General features: G+C 36.1%; 3 protein-coding genes across 6 annotated transcripts; all 3 read left to right on the top strand.

Annotated features, from left to right (window-relative positions):
- The first annotated feature begins 359 nt into the window (after positions 1-359).
- On the top strand, positions 360-3,453 carry LOC142545849 (eukaryotic translation initiation factor 5-like). The gene is made up of 3 exons (XM_075653251.1): positions 360-515; positions 1,457-1,708; positions 1,792-3,453. The coding sequence occupies exon 3, from the start codon at positions 1,815-1,817 to the stop codon at positions 3,165-3,167; it is 1,353 nt and encodes a 450-aa protein (XP_075509366.1). The 5' UTR covers positions 360-515; positions 1,457-1,708; positions 1,792-1,814; the 3' UTR covers positions 3,168-3,453.
- Positions 3,454-7,252: 3,799 nt separating this feature from the next.
- Positions 7,253-12,325, top strand: LOC142545847 (uncharacterized). Of its 3 annotated transcripts, none has more exons than XM_075653248.1 (5): positions 7,255-8,229; positions 8,431-8,793; positions 8,919-10,907; positions 11,000-11,372; positions 11,503-12,325. In XM_075653248.1, the coding sequence occupies exons 1-5, from the start codon at positions 7,305-7,307 to the stop codon at positions 11,570-11,572; spliced, it is 3,720 nt and encodes a 1,239-aa protein (XP_075509363.1). In that variant the 5' UTR covers positions 7,255-7,304; the 3' UTR covers positions 11,573-12,325. The 3 variants fall into 3 exon arrangements, with proteins under 3 accessions (XP_075509361.1, XP_075509363.1, XP_075509364.1); XM_075653249.1 differs by lacking the exon at positions 11,503-12,325 and having other exon boundaries at positions 7,550-7,688; positions 7,778-8,229; positions 11,000-11,493; XM_075653246.1 differs by lacking the exon at positions 11,503-12,325 and having other exon boundaries at positions 7,253-8,229; positions 11,000-11,494.
- LOC142545848 (uncharacterized) lies at positions 12,045-15,315 on the top strand. 2 transcript variants are annotated; one of them, XM_075653250.1, is made up of 6 exons: positions 12,045-12,336; positions 13,008-13,185; positions 13,768-13,865; positions 14,552-14,648; positions 14,934-15,019; positions 15,110-15,315. In XM_075653250.1, exons 1-6 carry the CDS (start codon positions 12,118-12,120, stop codon positions 15,161-15,163), a joined length of 732 nt encoding a protein of 243 aa, XP_075509365.1. In that variant the 5' UTR covers positions 12,045-12,117; the 3' UTR covers positions 15,164-15,315. The 2 variants fall into 2 exon arrangements, 1 of the variants encoding a protein (XP_075509365.1); XR_012820374.1 differs by lacking the exon at positions 15,110-15,315 and having other exon boundaries at positions 12,118-12,336; positions 13,768-14,018.
- Positions 15,316-16,476: the final 1,161 nt, after the last annotated feature.

Genomic DNA, 16,476 nt, shown 5'->3' with positions numbered 1-16,476 from the left:
AAAATTTCGAGTATAGACATTACCAAAAAATTTAAATCGATTGAAGATGTTGAATGGACAATAATACAACAGATATTTTACTCAATCATGCTCATAATTTTTTTTTAAATGTCAAAACTATCCGTTGAATGTATGGTCTCAGCGAATTTTTTTTGTGAGACGAGTCAACCTTACCGATATTCACAATAAAAAATAATACCAGTAACATAAAAAAAAGTAATACTTTCTCATGACTGACTCAAATAAGAAATCAATCTCATAAAATATGATACATCAGACTGTGTCTCACAAATTATTGATTTAATTAATATAAAAAATATATGGAGAGATTTATAAATTATATCTATTACGCGTCTAATCGAAAAGTCTAGGGTTTCCTGCCTTCCCCCCTATAAATAAACACACGCTCATCGTTATGTATCTTCCCGATCTAGTCTCAACCACGTATTCGAAGCTTAAAATCTCTCCCTGATATTTCTTCACTTTAAATTTTCCCTTCTCCTACCAGTTAAAAGGTATTTTTCGGTCTCCAATCTTCCGATTTATTTCGTTTGTTTTGTCCTATTTTGGATCTACGTGTTTCAATTTGAGTTTTGTTGACCAGTTATTTTTATTTTCTCGATCCAGTTTGTTATTTTGCTGTTTTTGCGTGGTTGATTTATAGATCTGTTTTTGTATGCGATTTATTTTATTTTGTTTAATTGAGATTATGGTGTATGTGGTTTAATTGATTTAGGATTTGAGATGAATCTGGGTTTCGTGTTGATTGTCTTTAGTTTTGAATTTGTTAGTGGTCGTTTGGATCTGAAAATGGAGATTTTAAATGGATTTCAGCTGCTTTTAAACTATTGACTCTGAAGTTTGAATCTATGACCTACGCAGTTGTGATTGAATTTATTTGCTGTTATCTTTTCAAAACATTTTCTAAAATTCGATTTGAGATTGTGAATATCGAATATTTTATATATTTATCAACGCGCGAGAGTCCACATGATTACTTGTATAATATTTGCGTAGAAAGATATAATTTCCGTCAATAGTTATGGATGCCATAATAAGAGCAGACATGTTAAGAATAAAAAAACCACCATCTTCACTTATTTTATTAGCAGGGTCTGGTTACCTGGAGAGGTATCTATTTGAACTCGCTGTGTCTGATCTTTCTTGTACTTTTTCCGTGTTTTGGATCAGAGGATTGCTAATATGAGCTCTCATGTTATGTATAAATGTCATGGCTTATCAAAAGTGTGCTGTTGGGATTAATATTGACGAACAAATGATCTGAACATTATTATTTATGAGTTTAACACTTATCCTTGAAGTTGAAATTATTGATTTAAATCTGATCATAAAAACTATCAAGTTCAACTGATCTAGGACTTTATCATTTTCGTAGTCTTCTTTTTTAATTGATAGTATTTGGGTATTTATACTTGGATTCTGTAAATTTTTACAGGTATTGGTTGGTACAACTGCGGTCACTGCAGTCAGCAAAAGTGGAGGAAGTCAAGTTAGAAACGTTTTTTATGTCTGAACGGGCCACTTTCTTTTTATCATCGATCGGGTTACTTGGAGAATACTGTCCTTGGTCAAGAAAAAAAGATAGGCATTTTGCTTTCAAAATTGGCTGCACTCATCAAGAATCTTTGCAAACATATAAGATACACGGCGAAGATTTCCAGTTTATGTGGACTGCCCCCTTAGCTAGGTATTTTTACCATACTCAAGATGAGTTATTTTTTCCTTCATCTGTAAAAAGATAGCCTGCTTAATTTCTGAGTTGTCATGCAGAGATACCTATTAAAGTGGGGAAAATGGCTCTGCTAAATATTGGCGCTGGAAACCAAGATGATGCCTTTTACAGGTATAAGATGCCCAAAATGATGACCAAAATTGAGGGTCGTGGAAATGGCATCAAGACCAATATAGTCAATATGGTTGACATTGCGAAGGCCTTGGCTAGACCTGCTGCTTACACCACAAAGTATTTTGGTTGTGAACTGGGAGCTCAATCCAAGTTTGATGAGAAAACTGGGACTTCCCATGTCAATGGGGCCCATGATACGGCAAAACTTTCTGGACTCCTCGAGAACTTCATCAAGAAGTTTGTCCAATGTTATGGTTGTGGGAACCCTGAAACTGAAATTATTATCACAAAATCCCAATTGATTAATCTCAAATGTGCAGCTTGTGGTTTTGTATCAGATGTTGACATGAGGGACAAACTCACAACATTCATTCTCAAAAACCCTCCTGAGGCAAAGAAAGGATCAAAAGACAAGAAAGCAATGAGGAGGGCTGAGAAGGAGCGGCTTAAAGAGGGTGAGGCTGCCGATGAAGAATTGAAAAAACTTAAGAAAGAAGCCGCAAAGAAGAAGGGTTCAACTGGTAATTTGAAGGATGCAGCCCCAAAAGTATCCATCAAGAAGAAATCCCATCACTCTGATGAGGACCATTCGCCATCAGGTAACCATGAATATGAGAATGAAGCAGCAGTTGCTGCTGGTGGCGACAGCGATGATGACGTTGAGTGGCAAACCGACACCTCTGCTGCAGCTGCACAACAAAGAATTCAAGAGCAGTTAAATGCCGTTACTGCCAGTATGGTCGTGCTTTCGGCCAACGAAGATAAGCCAAAATCAGGGAAGAACTCTCCAGGAAGAGAAGAGAAACCTAAAGTTAATGGACAGACAAACGGGGTTAAATCCAATGCTTACGTGGAACTTGTTGATGCAATAAAGGATTATCTTTCAAAAGGTTCTCCTGCAGACAAACTCAAACCCTTTTTGGAATCTCTCACTGGCACTGCCCAAGAGATAACTGATGCCCTTTTTGAAGCTCTGTTCGAGGGAGTTGGAAAAGGTTTCTCGAAGGAGGTCGTGAAGAAGAAGAACTTCGTTGCTGCTGCAGTTCAGGAAGAGGATTCACAGCCAATTCTTCTTCATGCCATAGAGAGCTTTTGTGGGAAAGCAAGCCCCGAGGCAGTAAAAGAAGTGGGTTTGGTCGTGAAAGCACTTTATGACAACGATATGCTGGAAGAAGAGTTCATAGTGGAATGGTTCGAGAAAGGCTTGCATGGTGGCAATAAAAGCTCCCCAATTTGGAAAAATGTGAAGCCGTTTGTGGAGTGGCTGCAGAGTGCTGAATCTGAGACTGAAGAAGAGTAACACTCTTGTCTCTACTAAGTCCATTTTTCCTATGGTATTTCTCCTATTACTAATTCTGTTGGTGCATCTTTTCTGGTTTACAGTAACTTCTGTGATTGATAATAATGCCATCGACTTGGTTCGAGTGGAGTAGTAGTTTGATATTCTCAGTGTGTGTTCGAGTTTAGTTCTTCTCAGTGTGTTTTTGTCAAGTTTAGTTGCTGTGATCGAAGCCTCTGTGTAGACGGTTGCGTCCTTGGTATATTTGTTCTAGTGTTTCAATGGAATTTTATTAAACTTGCTTGAAGTATCTATCGCACGTAGATATGTGATAATAATTTTAAAGCAATAAAATTAAAATATCTAATAAAGATACATTTTATTGCATATAGAACATCATTAATTGAAGATATTCAAAGGCAATGTTTATCTATCCAGACACACTTGAAAAAGTATTCGAAAAACCATGATTTATGTGGATAAGAGTACACTAATCGAAAATTAATTATCAAACAAAGTGTTTCAATAAAAAAAACCCTCACAGCTAATTAAATAAACCTACAGTAATAATAATTTAAACTAATACGATATTATCACAAATTTCCAAGCATGCTTCTCGTTGCTAATATTTGAAGTATAAACATTCAAATAAAAGTTCATAATAAACAAATAACATAACATAGATACTATTTAATTTCCTAAAATAGATGAAAATTAATTGTTACTTATTTACAAAATTATTCCAACTTTTTTTTGAATTTTCATGCGTATAGGGTTTAATTTCCGAAAATAAATGCAAGACGGACTGATTTTGTATCTCTACATGGAATCTATGTCAAAATACATAATTCACTTAAAATTAACAACCAAAATCACTTTATGATACATTAAAAATATTTATGTTATTCTAATGCTTTTAATTATCATTCAAGTTTAATATATGTAACAAAATTCTTTTACTTCTATAAGTACATAGTTTATAGAAAAAGTTTTTAAATAAGCAATTTTTGCAACATATTATTTTAAATTAAATATCATCAAAATCGTTTTTGTATTGTTTCTTGATTTGATTTAAATGAAAATCAGAACCGTATTAGTAAATAATCTTAATATATGATGGCCTCAATTTGCAAGAATCCTTATATCTGAGTTTTGATTGCACTCCAGGCGAATTTCCTCCAGAACTTGGAAATCTTACACGTTTGGAGTGACTGAGCATGCGGGGAGCCTCTCTAACAGGGAAGATTCCATCTTTTATCTTCAACACGTCTTCGATGATAACGCTCGATCTTTCTGGAAGCCTGCCGGTTGACATGTATTTTAATCTTCCAAACCTGGGAGGGCTTTTGCTCTATTCTAATAATCTAACAGGCCGAATTGTTCTTATCACTGTCCGAAAACAGCTTCACAGGTGACATACATAGAGGAGTTTAAAATCTCACAGGGCTGCAATATCTTTACCTAGCTGATAACAAATTTACAGAGAAGATTTGGCGTTGACTTCTTTTTTAAAAGATTTCATGCGTGTATGCGACAGAATAAACTTCTGTTCTTGATGATGCATGAGTAGCTAAAAGTTCTTGCATTTGACAGGTGGACTGCCATATGAGCTTGCAAAACTTAATCTTGTTAAATTTAATGTCGTTAACAATGAATTATCCGGATCGATCCCACCCTCTATTTTCAATATTTCAACATTAGAAATGATAGAACTTTCTGTCAATAATTTTTCAGGCCGTCTTCCATGAACAATGGGACTTAGGCTTCCCAGTCTTGAAGAGATTTAATTTATTTGTCCGACAACAGATTCAGCGGGATGAAACGTTTAACACAAAGACCAAAAATCATAGTGTCACATTTTATTTACCTATAATCATGTAAGCGCAGAGTGTATTTAATTGTGTGCCAATGGATTTGACTATTAAGCTCATGAGTCTAGACAAGTGCGTGTCAGCTATTTGCCGATGTTGTCTCATTATCTTTTCGGGATCAGTCTTACTCTTTCTCTACATTCAGTCAGTATTTCTCTTTAAGATCTAACGTCGCTCTTTTACAGCTATCTAACCAATTAGATAAAGCGACGTAACATCAGCAGTTTGACGCACGAGAACTTCTCAGGAGGTCACTCATCTCAGTACTGGTATAACTCGTGTACGCTTAACCCAACATTTGCACAATAAGTATAGAAATATGCTTTTGGATAACTTGAATTCATAAATTCGCTCTAATATCAATCATTAGGATCAAGTGCTTACTGCTAGTTCAAAATCTATAGTTGTTAATCAAGACAACTTTATTTTCTTTACTCGTACACCTATTTGGGTGTTAATAGATCGGGCTGCTAGACCCATGAGTTCGATTATATGTGTGTATGTTTGTTGGTGTTGTCTCATATTCTTTATAGACCAGTCTTATAATTTTTTTACTGCCGACCATGTCCCCAACAAAGACAATATTACCCGTTAAATTTTGACGTCACTCTTTTATGGTCCATCTAGCCAACAAGATTAAGTGGTACAACGTCAGTAGTTTGAAGCACGAGACTTTTTCCAGAATGTCATTCATCAAGTATTATTCTTATTCATGCACGTTTGACCCAAACGTATTTATATATTTAATATATATGCTCGATATTATCATATTGTTGTGTCAGTCATATTTGGCAGATTAATATCACAGAATATCCCGATTAACACACACAATTATGACTGTAAGCATATCTACTATATATCATCAAAGATTTTGAGTAACTTTGTAACTATTCAATTATCCCAAATTTGGTTTTTATTTTCAAAATTAGAAATGTAATAATAGCTTTATGATAGAGTTATATTTTCACTTATTTATTTAAGCTAATTTATTGAGATTAGGATAATTTTAATGGTTTAAATTGGTTTTATGTTTTTAATCATGATTTTTGATTTGTGTATATATGAGAATGCTGAAATTGGGTCAAAAACGCCTGAAAAAGAGATGAATCGGATGAGTTTGGCACATCGTCGCGAAAGCAAGAAATTTCGGAAGGGGTTTGTGGTTGAACCATGTAAGTACTTACAATTGAAACACGATGGATTTAAGGAACTACACATGACATGTTGGCTGAGATTGAATTTATAAGCTCTTGCAATGAATGGAATGGTAAAAAATAAGAAACATACGAGACATTAATATTTAGGATTTTTCACTCTTTTTGCAATATTATTTTTTCTCTTCTTTCAACTTGTTGATTGTTCTCTTTTGCTTTTCATATTTCTAGACAGAAATTCTATAGTTTAGATTTCCATGGCCTTGAGTGACAAAACTTTATTCGACCAAAATCTTGAAATTTTATTAAATCGTGAATTTTGAGATTTGCATATTATTTTAAATTTTACTTTGGTTATGAACTAAAATTGAGAAAACGACTTTAATTTTTTTAAACAAAAATTTCTTATGAGATCTACACATGAAAAATCATTATTTTTAATATCAAAATCATTATTATTTTTATTTAAATATGTATCGAAATCAAAATCCAAAATGTTTTTTTTTCTATTTTGTAAAACTGCAGTCAAAGTTTGATACTGACATCCAATTTTAATTTTGAACAAATAACTAAGTTATAAAAATTATAAAAAAATTTGATTTTTGGACAAACCAACTCGCATACTTTTTTTTATGACGTGAGAACTCGATACCTCTATTTTTTGGTATGCACTAGGTAAATCCTCAAACTAACGCAATAACATACAAACCATGTTAGTCAAACCCTGTAATGACAAGCTCGCTCGATAATGTGGTGTTAATAGAAAGCATCGAACTTCTGATCGTTAGTCAAAGACTCGTCTATCCCACCAACTCGAACACAGACAACAACTGGCGTATCTCGATTCGGTAAGTGAATGATTTATGTTCAATTTTACTCTGGAAAAAAAAAAGAAAAAAAAAAGAAGAAAAATCAAGCCAAAAGGTAACCGGGTGAACAAAGTTCCAGATTTTTGACATTGTCCAAATACTGTGGTCCCTGTGTGGATTTATTTCCTCTATTAATATATGTCCCAACTTCCCACCTTACTCAACCACCGTATACATACCGAAATTAATATTTCGATCGTTTTGCTGAGAAGTCTTGGTATATATATACTCAAGTCTTCCCAGAAACTTCGTCAACAAAAATTCATGACGAAATCAGTCTTCTTCGTCGCAACCACAGCATTACTTTTTCTGTACAAGATCACAATTTGTTCTGCTGAAGTAGATTTTAACTTAACCACTGACCAGAACGCACTTGTTGCTTTTAAAAACTCAATCACTTTGGACCCTTATCAAGTCTTGGCCAGAAACTGGTCCAGTGATGCATCCGTTTGCAGCTGGATTGGTGTGTCTTGCGACACCGACGCCAGGAATCAACGAGTCACATCTTTAAATTTTTCGGGTTTTAGTTTGGGTGCAATCCTTGCTCCGAATCTTGGAAACTTGACGTTTCTCGCTTCTTTAGACCTCGGCTTGAACAATTTCACAGACTCCATCCCACCCGAGCTCTCTAATTTGCGCAGATTAGAGGTGATCTATTTAGATTCCAACGCATTCACAGGAGAAATCCCATCATGGTTTGGAACCTTACCAAGACTTGAGGTATTGTTTCTGGGCAGAAACAAATTCTCTGGCACCATCCCAACATCATTATTCAACAACTCAAAGCTAAGGATGTTAGGAATGGCGTACAATTTTCTAGATGGGAATATCCCACTAGAAATCGGCAATATTTCTTCTTTGGAAACATTCGATCTCAAGTATAACGCCATTACGGGTGTGATACCACACGGTATCTTTAACATGTCTTCACTCGCATCCATTGATCTTACTGGCAATAGCCTGTCAGGTAGTCTTCCACCAGATATGTGTGATAATATGTTGAAACTCAAACGACTCCATCTCTCTAGTAATCTGCTTCATGGAGAAATTCCATACAATATATACAAGTGTGAGGAGCTCCAAGTGTTGTCCTTATCTTTTAATCATTTCAGTGGCAGCATAACGAGTTCAATCGGCAGTCTAACAAAGCTCCAAAATCTGTATCTTGGGATAAATGATTTCCAGGCCGGTGCGTATCTTTTTCTATTTGAACCAAAAACATGTTATATGATTGATAAGAAAGTGGTTAATGTTTTTGTTCAAGTGTCGTTTTTGTATTATTTATTTACTTGATTTACATGAAAATCAGAATCATAGTGGTAAATAATCTTAATATATGATGGCCTTCATTTACAAGAATCCTTGTATCTGAATTTTGATAGCACTCCAGGCGAAATTCCTTCAGAACTTGGAAATCTTACACGTTTAGAGTTATTGAGCATGCGGGGAGCCTCTCTAACAGGAAAGATTCCATCTTTTATCTTCAACATGTCTTCGATGACATCGCTTGATCTAGCCAACAACAGTTTATCTGGAAGCCTGCCGGTTGACATGTATTTTAATCTACCAAACCTGGAAGTACTGTCGCTCTATTCTAATAATCTAACAGGACGAATTTTTCATCACTTATGGGGATGTAAAAGGCTTTCCTTCTTATCATTGTCCCTGAACAGCCTCACAGGTGAGATACCTAGAGGAGTTGGAAATCTCACAGGGCTGCAAAGTCTTTTTCTACCTTATAACAACTATAAAGGTGTGTTTTACACAGAAGATTTGATATTGACTTCTTTTTTAATGATTTCATTCATATGGCGACAAAATACACTTCGGTTCTTGACGATAATTTCCCATGAGTAGCTAAATCTTGAATTTTGACAGGTGGATTGCCATCGGAGCTTGCGAACCTTAATCTTGTGCAATTAAATGTCGCTTACAATGAATTATCCGGATCTATCCCATCCTCCATGTTCAATATTTCTACATTAGAAATGATGTCACTTTCTAACAATAGTTTTTCAGGCCGTCTTCCATCAACAATGGGACTTTGGCTTCCTAGTATTGAAGAGATTTATTTGTCTAACAACAGATTCAGTGGGGTAATTCCAAGCTCCACAAGCAATGCTTCTAACCTTAATAACTTGGATATGGGCACCAACTCATTTTCAGGCCCAATACCTGATTTTAGTAATCTAAAACTCTTACGCCGCCTTTTGATGGGAGAGAATAATCTAACAGGAGAACACTACAATCAAGAAATGAGATTCTTATCTTCATTAACAAATTGTCGACAGCTGGAGTCAGTAGAAGTATCATTAAATCAGCTCGATGGAATCCTCCCAGCCTCAATCGGAAATTTCTCGGATTCTCTCCAGGTCTTCAGGGCATTTGGATGCAGAATTAAAGGGTCCATTCCTCAAGAGATAGGAAACTTGACTAGCTTGAGAGATTTATACTTGGATAGTAATGAGTTGACAGGATTCATCCCAAGAACATTAGGGAAATTAACAGGACTCGTGCGTGTATATCTTGAATACAATAAGCTTGAAGGATACATCCCCAGTGACCTTTGTCAGTTAAGAAATTTGGGGGATTTGTACCTGAGTAACAATATGCTGATTGGCCCGATTCCTGAATGCTTCGGTGAGCTCAAATCCATGAGAAGATTATATTTAGACTCTAACAAATTTGAATCCCGTGTACCCTTTAACTTGTGGAACCTGAATGACCTCTCGGCCTTAAACTTGTCGACAAACATTCTTAACGGCTCCTTGCCACCTGCTGTTGGAAATCTTAAGGTTCTCAGAGAATTAGACTTATCATGGAATCAGTTCTCAGGTGAGATCCCTAGTAATATTGGCGATCAAGAATCCTTATCTTTCCTTTCTTTGGCGCAAAACATATTAGAAGGATCTATTCCGGGGTCAATTGGAAATCTAAAAGGTTTGGAATCCTTAGATCTCTCCTTCAATAATTTGTCTGGATTCATTCCAATATCACTAGCAGAACTCAAATTCTTACGATACTTCAATGTGTCTTACAATAGACTAGAAGGGCCAATTCCCACCGGAGGAAACTTTGCAAACTTCACTGCTCAATCATTCCTTAAGAACTTCGGTCTATGTGGTGAAACTCGTTTACAAGTTCCAACTTGTCAAGGAAAAACAAGGTCGAATAATACTGTCAAGCTGATGAAGTATGTTATACCCCCATGTATATCAGCAATCTTGATAGTGGCTTTGATTGTTATAATAATTAGGAGAAGAAAATCGAACAGAGGCACACCAGAGTGTGAAAGCGCATTACTTGATTCATGGGGTGGAATTTCTTATCAAGAGCTTTTACAAGCAACAGATGACTTTCATGAGAGCAGATTACTCGGAAGTGGAAGTTTTGGTTCAGTGTTCAGAGGAGTGCTTTCGGATGGCTCAGTAATTGCTGTTAAGGTTTTCAGTTTGCATTCAGACAGAATAGCCAAGAGCTTCAAGACAGAAGGTGAAGTTCTTAGCAAAATTCGCCATAGGAACTTAGTTAAAATCATTGGATGCTGCAGTTATAGAGATTTCAAAGCTTTGGTTTTAGAGTACATGCATGGCGGGAGCCTTGATGATTGGCTTTATTCCCAGAAGTTTTGTTGGTTGGATTTGTTACAAAGGTTGAACATAGCAATGGATGTTGCGTCAGCCTTGGAATATCTTCATCTTGGCCACACATCAGTTATCATTCACTGTGATTTAAAGCCTAGCAACATTTTGTTGGACGATGATATGACTGCCCACATTAGTGATTTTGGTATCGCCAAACTCTTTGACCAAGGGGAGTTAATGGCTCAAACCAAAACCCTGGCAACGATCGGATACATGGCACCAGGTAAAAATTTTCTGCACTAACATATAATCCCACTTCAAAATGTTGAATCTGAACATATCTTTAAGCTCTCCAATTGTTCAATATCAATGCAGAATATGGGACTCAAGGAATAGTATCCACCAGCGGTGATGTGTATAGCTTTGGTATATTGCTGTTGGAGACTTTCACAAGAAAAAAGCCGACAGATGAAATGTTTAACGAGGAAACGAGCTTGAAAGATTGGGTGAACATCTCACTACAGAAGAACACAATACTCGAAGTTGTGGATACCAATTTGCTTAAACCAGAAGACCAGGATTTCTCTGCAAGGGAGCAATGTGTGTCTTCTGTTCTTGGTTTGGCAATGAGTTGTTTGGCCATTTCACCTTCAGCCAGGATCGGAATCAGGGAAGTTTCCACTAGACTAGAACAGATTAGAACCGTGTTTCTAGCAACTTCCACTTATAAGTCCACAGACAGAAAAAAGTATGGACCTGAAGTTTTACAACCAATTATTTGGATATGTGGTTTTTTTCGAATATATAATATTGTCTTGAATTGATTGTTGATACTTTATACCCACTAATTCACCCTTATTGTTTCTGGTCTGATGCAGAAGGTCACTACAAGACATGGGTCGGCTGAGAAAACTGAGAGAGAGGTCAAATATGCACGAGGAAGACTAAATATGTTTTATAAAAACCACATGTAAATATATATTTTATATTTTTTTTACATTTGGTGTTGGAGAGCCAGCAGGAAGTGAAATAAGTGATCACTCGATTTTTTGTTATGTACACTCCACTTTTATGTATAATATAAAGTGCATACATATGATGTTGTTACGATATAATTGAAATATTTTTTTGGGAAATGTATATTAATTGTAAGGTTGAGATTGAAATATTAGTTATTTTGATTATGGTTGAATGTATTGTAATAATTACAAATCTATTTATGTGTATTTTATTTAAAATGCAAACATTCATTCCCTTCAATTCAATGATTTATTTAGTACCAGTAAATTATAATAAAAGGAATATGCAAATAGAATCAAATTTTGAATGTGAGTTTAGAAAAATCCAATATCAAAGATTATATGGGCCGGGCGGGCTTTTGGATATGGATCCTACAAGTTACTTTTTTTCTATTAACTCTCTGTCTTCTTCAAAATCAAAGTCAGTTAAAGCTACGTCGTTTCTGTGGAATCCCCGTTCGATTAGGGATTGCGATGGCTTCGATGCCGACGACCACCGGAGCAGAACCTTCATCAAGCTCGCAATACACATACACGGCCTCCACCGCCTCCTACTTCCCCACACCATTTCATCTCCAACAGACGGCTCCCGTTTCGTATATCGGAGCTGCACCTCCGCCAGCTATTCAGTCGGTTCAGCTCCCCGTGTATCCCGGTCCTCCATCGGTCTACTCTTTGCCGCAATATCAACAGGCAATTTTTTTTCTTTCCTTCCATTCGATTTAATCTTGAATTTACATTTTGCAGCTTCTTTTTAATTTGTCAATGGAAATTTCAGGGTTGTTGATGTATTTTTAATTCCTGAATATTTTTTGGCATGCCCTAAATGCTTCGGATGCATGTGCTCGAACAGGGATTTATTTAAAGTTAACATTTTTGAACTTGTATTGATGCAAAAAACATAATTGCAGCACAAAGAGTGATCTTAATTATTGTGGGCTTACCCTTTTTCGGAGTTCGTGAGCTATTTTTTAGTTCCAGCGTTTAGCATGCTCTAAATGCTTCGGATACATGTGCTTGAACAGGGATTTGTTCAGAGTTAACATCTTGTATATACGCTACTAACACCATGACAGCATAAGGAGTCATCCCAAATATTATGGTCTTACCCTTTTTTTAGGTCGTGAATCTCTCCAACTGCACAAAACAAGGTGCTTTTGAATCCCTGTACGATTATATTGTATCAGTGATAGAAAGCCCTGATGAAGACATCTTTGATGGGAGAACTCATCTTATATTCTTGGTTACCATTCTGATGTGTGTTTATGACGCAACACTGTAGACTTTGCTTACTATGTCGACTTGTACTTATTTGCATTTATTTTATTGACAATTTTTTCCTGAACTTGTGTGGTTGTTTGCAGGCGCAGCAGTTGTTTCAGAGAGATGCACAGACAATAACGCCAGAAGCACTTGAGAGTGTGAAGGCTGCACTTGCTAGCAGCGAGATCGAGCACAAAGCAGACACCAAGAAAAAAGCAATCCCCCGGAAAGCTGCAGGGCAGGCTTGGGAGGATCCAACTCTTGCAGAGTGGCCCGAAAGTATGAATTTTCTTCCCTCTATGTTTTTTATGGTATTATTTTCTTATTACATGGACAGGTCCGGACTGAGTTATTGTTTACTCCTCGCCATTTCCCTCCTGAGTAGTGTTTGCTCTTAGTTTTTTTTCCTTTATGAATTTTGGGTTAAAAAGGTATGCAGGATTTCAGGCTATGGATAAATGACCACAACTTGTCTGCATTCTGGAAAAGTAGTTATGTGTATGCATTTTAAGGTCCAGTGTGCATATTTATTCCTTAATTGATTAATTTACCTCAAGACCATATGTAAACGTGGCCAAAATGATAAAAATAATGAAATGTTGTGAGCATTTCAATTGTGACTCCTGTGCTCGAGATTGACTTGCTTGTTAACTCGAAATTGAGACCAGAAAAACTCCAAAGCTCATACTTGAATTGAATCTGCTTGTCAACTTGGCTCCTATTGCATAAAGAAATCGTTTCGACTTGATCACATTTAATTGCTTTCACTATTTGTCTTTTACATCTACTCTTGTCCTTTTTTCCGTTCTGTAGCGAAAATTGCTGGAAGCAACTCAACTCTTGATATTTTGTAACTTGCAGATGATTATCGTTTATTTTGTGGTGATCTTGGAAATGAGGTGAATGATGACGTTTTATCGAAAGTATTTACAAGACTTCCTTCCTTTAATATGGCCAGAGTAAGTTTTTCTGCTGTCTTAAGTTGTCGCTTTTTTGTTCATAATCTAATGTTACTTCTCTTACTCCTGCCACGATTGGTACATGAGTATTGCATGCTCTCTACAGACGTTAAGTTAAAGTGCAGAGCCGACCTTTGACTCGTATTCAGCGAGGTAGAATTCTCTTTGGTTTATACTATGATGTGCTTGTCATGGTGCTTTCAATCTTCAAGAGCAGATTGGTTAACAATCAAATTAACATGTTTGCTGTTGCAATAAAACGGTGCAACAATTGCCCAACCTGACTGCAGTTTAGTAATGTGATTTGTAGGTTTCTGATGTTTGACGGTAATTTCACCTGTTTATAGAAGGGGGGATAGGTAGACCAACTTTAGTTGTTGAAATATTCTTGATGTTGCAAGATTTTCAGTTCTGCCTTTTTCTCTCTAAACCATGACCTAAGCATATGCTTTTTATAGCAAAGTTCATCAGTCATCAGTCTATATTGAATACTCTAAGGTGGTCATAACAAATAGACCTGACAGGATCTTCTGTTGTTCAGTGCTACCCCGAATTTTTACTAGAGATATTTTATGTTCACGCTTTACACATTAGTGTGCGTTCATTCCCTTTTGGGAGTTTGCCTTTCACTTGGCTTACATTTCTAGTATATTACCCAAAATCAAGGTGGGCTAATAATGAAGCAGGTTGTTAGGGACAAGAGGACTGGCAAGACCAAGGGTTATGGATTTGTTAGTTTCTCTAATCCAGCAGACGTCGTGGCAGCACTGAAGGAAATCAATGGTATGCCCGTGTATCTGTTGCTTTTTCATACTGGACTTTTGATTGTGACTTCTCTTTTTTCTGCATGTTACATAGACCACAATATATGAGCCTGCTCGATTTTTGGCACATCTAGTGTTTACTTATAATAATCACATAAGAGTGCGACCTCTCCATGACAATACTCTTTTGATGTCCGAACTTACTCATGTTGCCTGTTATGGAGTACAACGTGGGGCTTATTTTATTAATTAAGAGTCGTTACTAATGCTTATTCTTGATGGTGTATAAAATTTCTTACTGCAGGTAAATACGTAGGTAATCGACCAATCAAACTCCGAAAGAGCACATGGAGAGAGAGGACTGATTATGAAGCTCTGGAAAAGCAGAAGGTGAGAGTGATTATTGGTCTATTTGGTTTACGCTAAAACTAAATTAATGATATCTTGTTTCTTATTTCACGGTTCTTTCTTTTGGTACAGAACCACTTTCAGAAGAAAACAAAACCACCAAGGAAAAGTGTGTTGCACAAGTGAAAACCTAGATCATAAGATCCCTGTGACGATCTATTAAACATTGTTGGATGTTTATAACAAGTTGATACTTAAGCCTTGCATCTTACGAGCCAAGAAATTTCGGCATTGTGAATCACAACAGTTTCCTGATTAATGTACGCCTGATACTGATATTTTTTTGTTGGTTGACATTTTTACTTTGCGGAATGTGCAACACCATCGTTGGTCCCAACTCCATATGTCCTAACGGTGGATCTGCCATTTTGGGAAGCAGACATACGGAGTGTCCAACGAAATAAATACACCTAAAATGTCGAATGAATACGTGAGCGTTATCAACCAATGAACATGGCATGATTGATTTATTTCATAATAGGGCAAAGGGGTTCTAGTGTAGCGGGCGAAGGTTTGAGGATTTGCATTGGAAGAACACAATACTAAAACTTTCAATTGTTAGAAGAATGCAAAAAAACTTGAATTACACAAATTGGTGTGACAACGAAGCTTCAACTGCCACATTCCAGCGTCTGCTTGTGACCATCTGTCTGATTTTTGAGCTGTGATCGACCAATATAACCACTAATCGGTAATGTCATGTCTTAGAGTGCCCATCTGGATTACAAAATGACATGAAAAGATGGTTGTTCCAACTAGTATTAGACAACGACTATCAAGAAAAGCTTCTACACTACATGCGAACAATGAAAATCTGAGAGGGTGCACGCATCTAATTTGTGTCTATTTCTACAGGTTCTCACACACTTGAATGTACATCGGTTATTAGTAATGCTACCAGTATTTTTATGGTTGGCACATCTACACGCACTCTCCAAATCAACTTTCATAACATTTGGCCAAAAAACTGTGGAAAACAAATTTTGATCAAAATACACAATACATTAAATGTAGAATGATAAAGAATAGACGTGACACTGAAACTCTACCATTCTGATGAGGGTTTTTGGGCATTAATTCTGTTGTAAAATTGAGTAAATCTTCGTCGGCCGGCAGGCTTAGGCCTGACCTCCTTTCTCCGCAGATCAAAGATCTCCTGAACTCAGAGTCTTACATGTGTTCAATCGGGCCTGAAGGAAAAATTTAAAAACTGGTCCTCTTGTTATGATAAATAATGCAAAAAATCAGTTATAAAATAATAAATACAATAAATAATACATAAATACACAAAAAACAATATATTACATAAAAACCAAGTCAATAAATATTTTAAATGATTACATAATACTGAACTAGCTCTTTTATAGAAAAATATATATATCAAATTTGTATAATCTAGTTTTCGTATAATTTTTTTGTCAATCAAAAATATAATAGTT

Source organism: Primulina tabacum, chromosome 5 (assembly GCF_025594145.1).
Source record: "Primulina tabacum isolate GXHZ01 chromosome 5, ASM2559414v2, whole genome shotgun sequence".
In the NCBI taxonomy this organism is placed as follows: domain Eukaryota; kingdom Viridiplantae; phylum Streptophyta; class Magnoliopsida; order Lamiales; family Gesneriaceae; genus Primulina; species Primulina tabacum.
The sequence above is the reverse complement of the archived record's forward strand: the minus strand, read 5'-3'. Positions and strand labels throughout refer to the sequence as shown.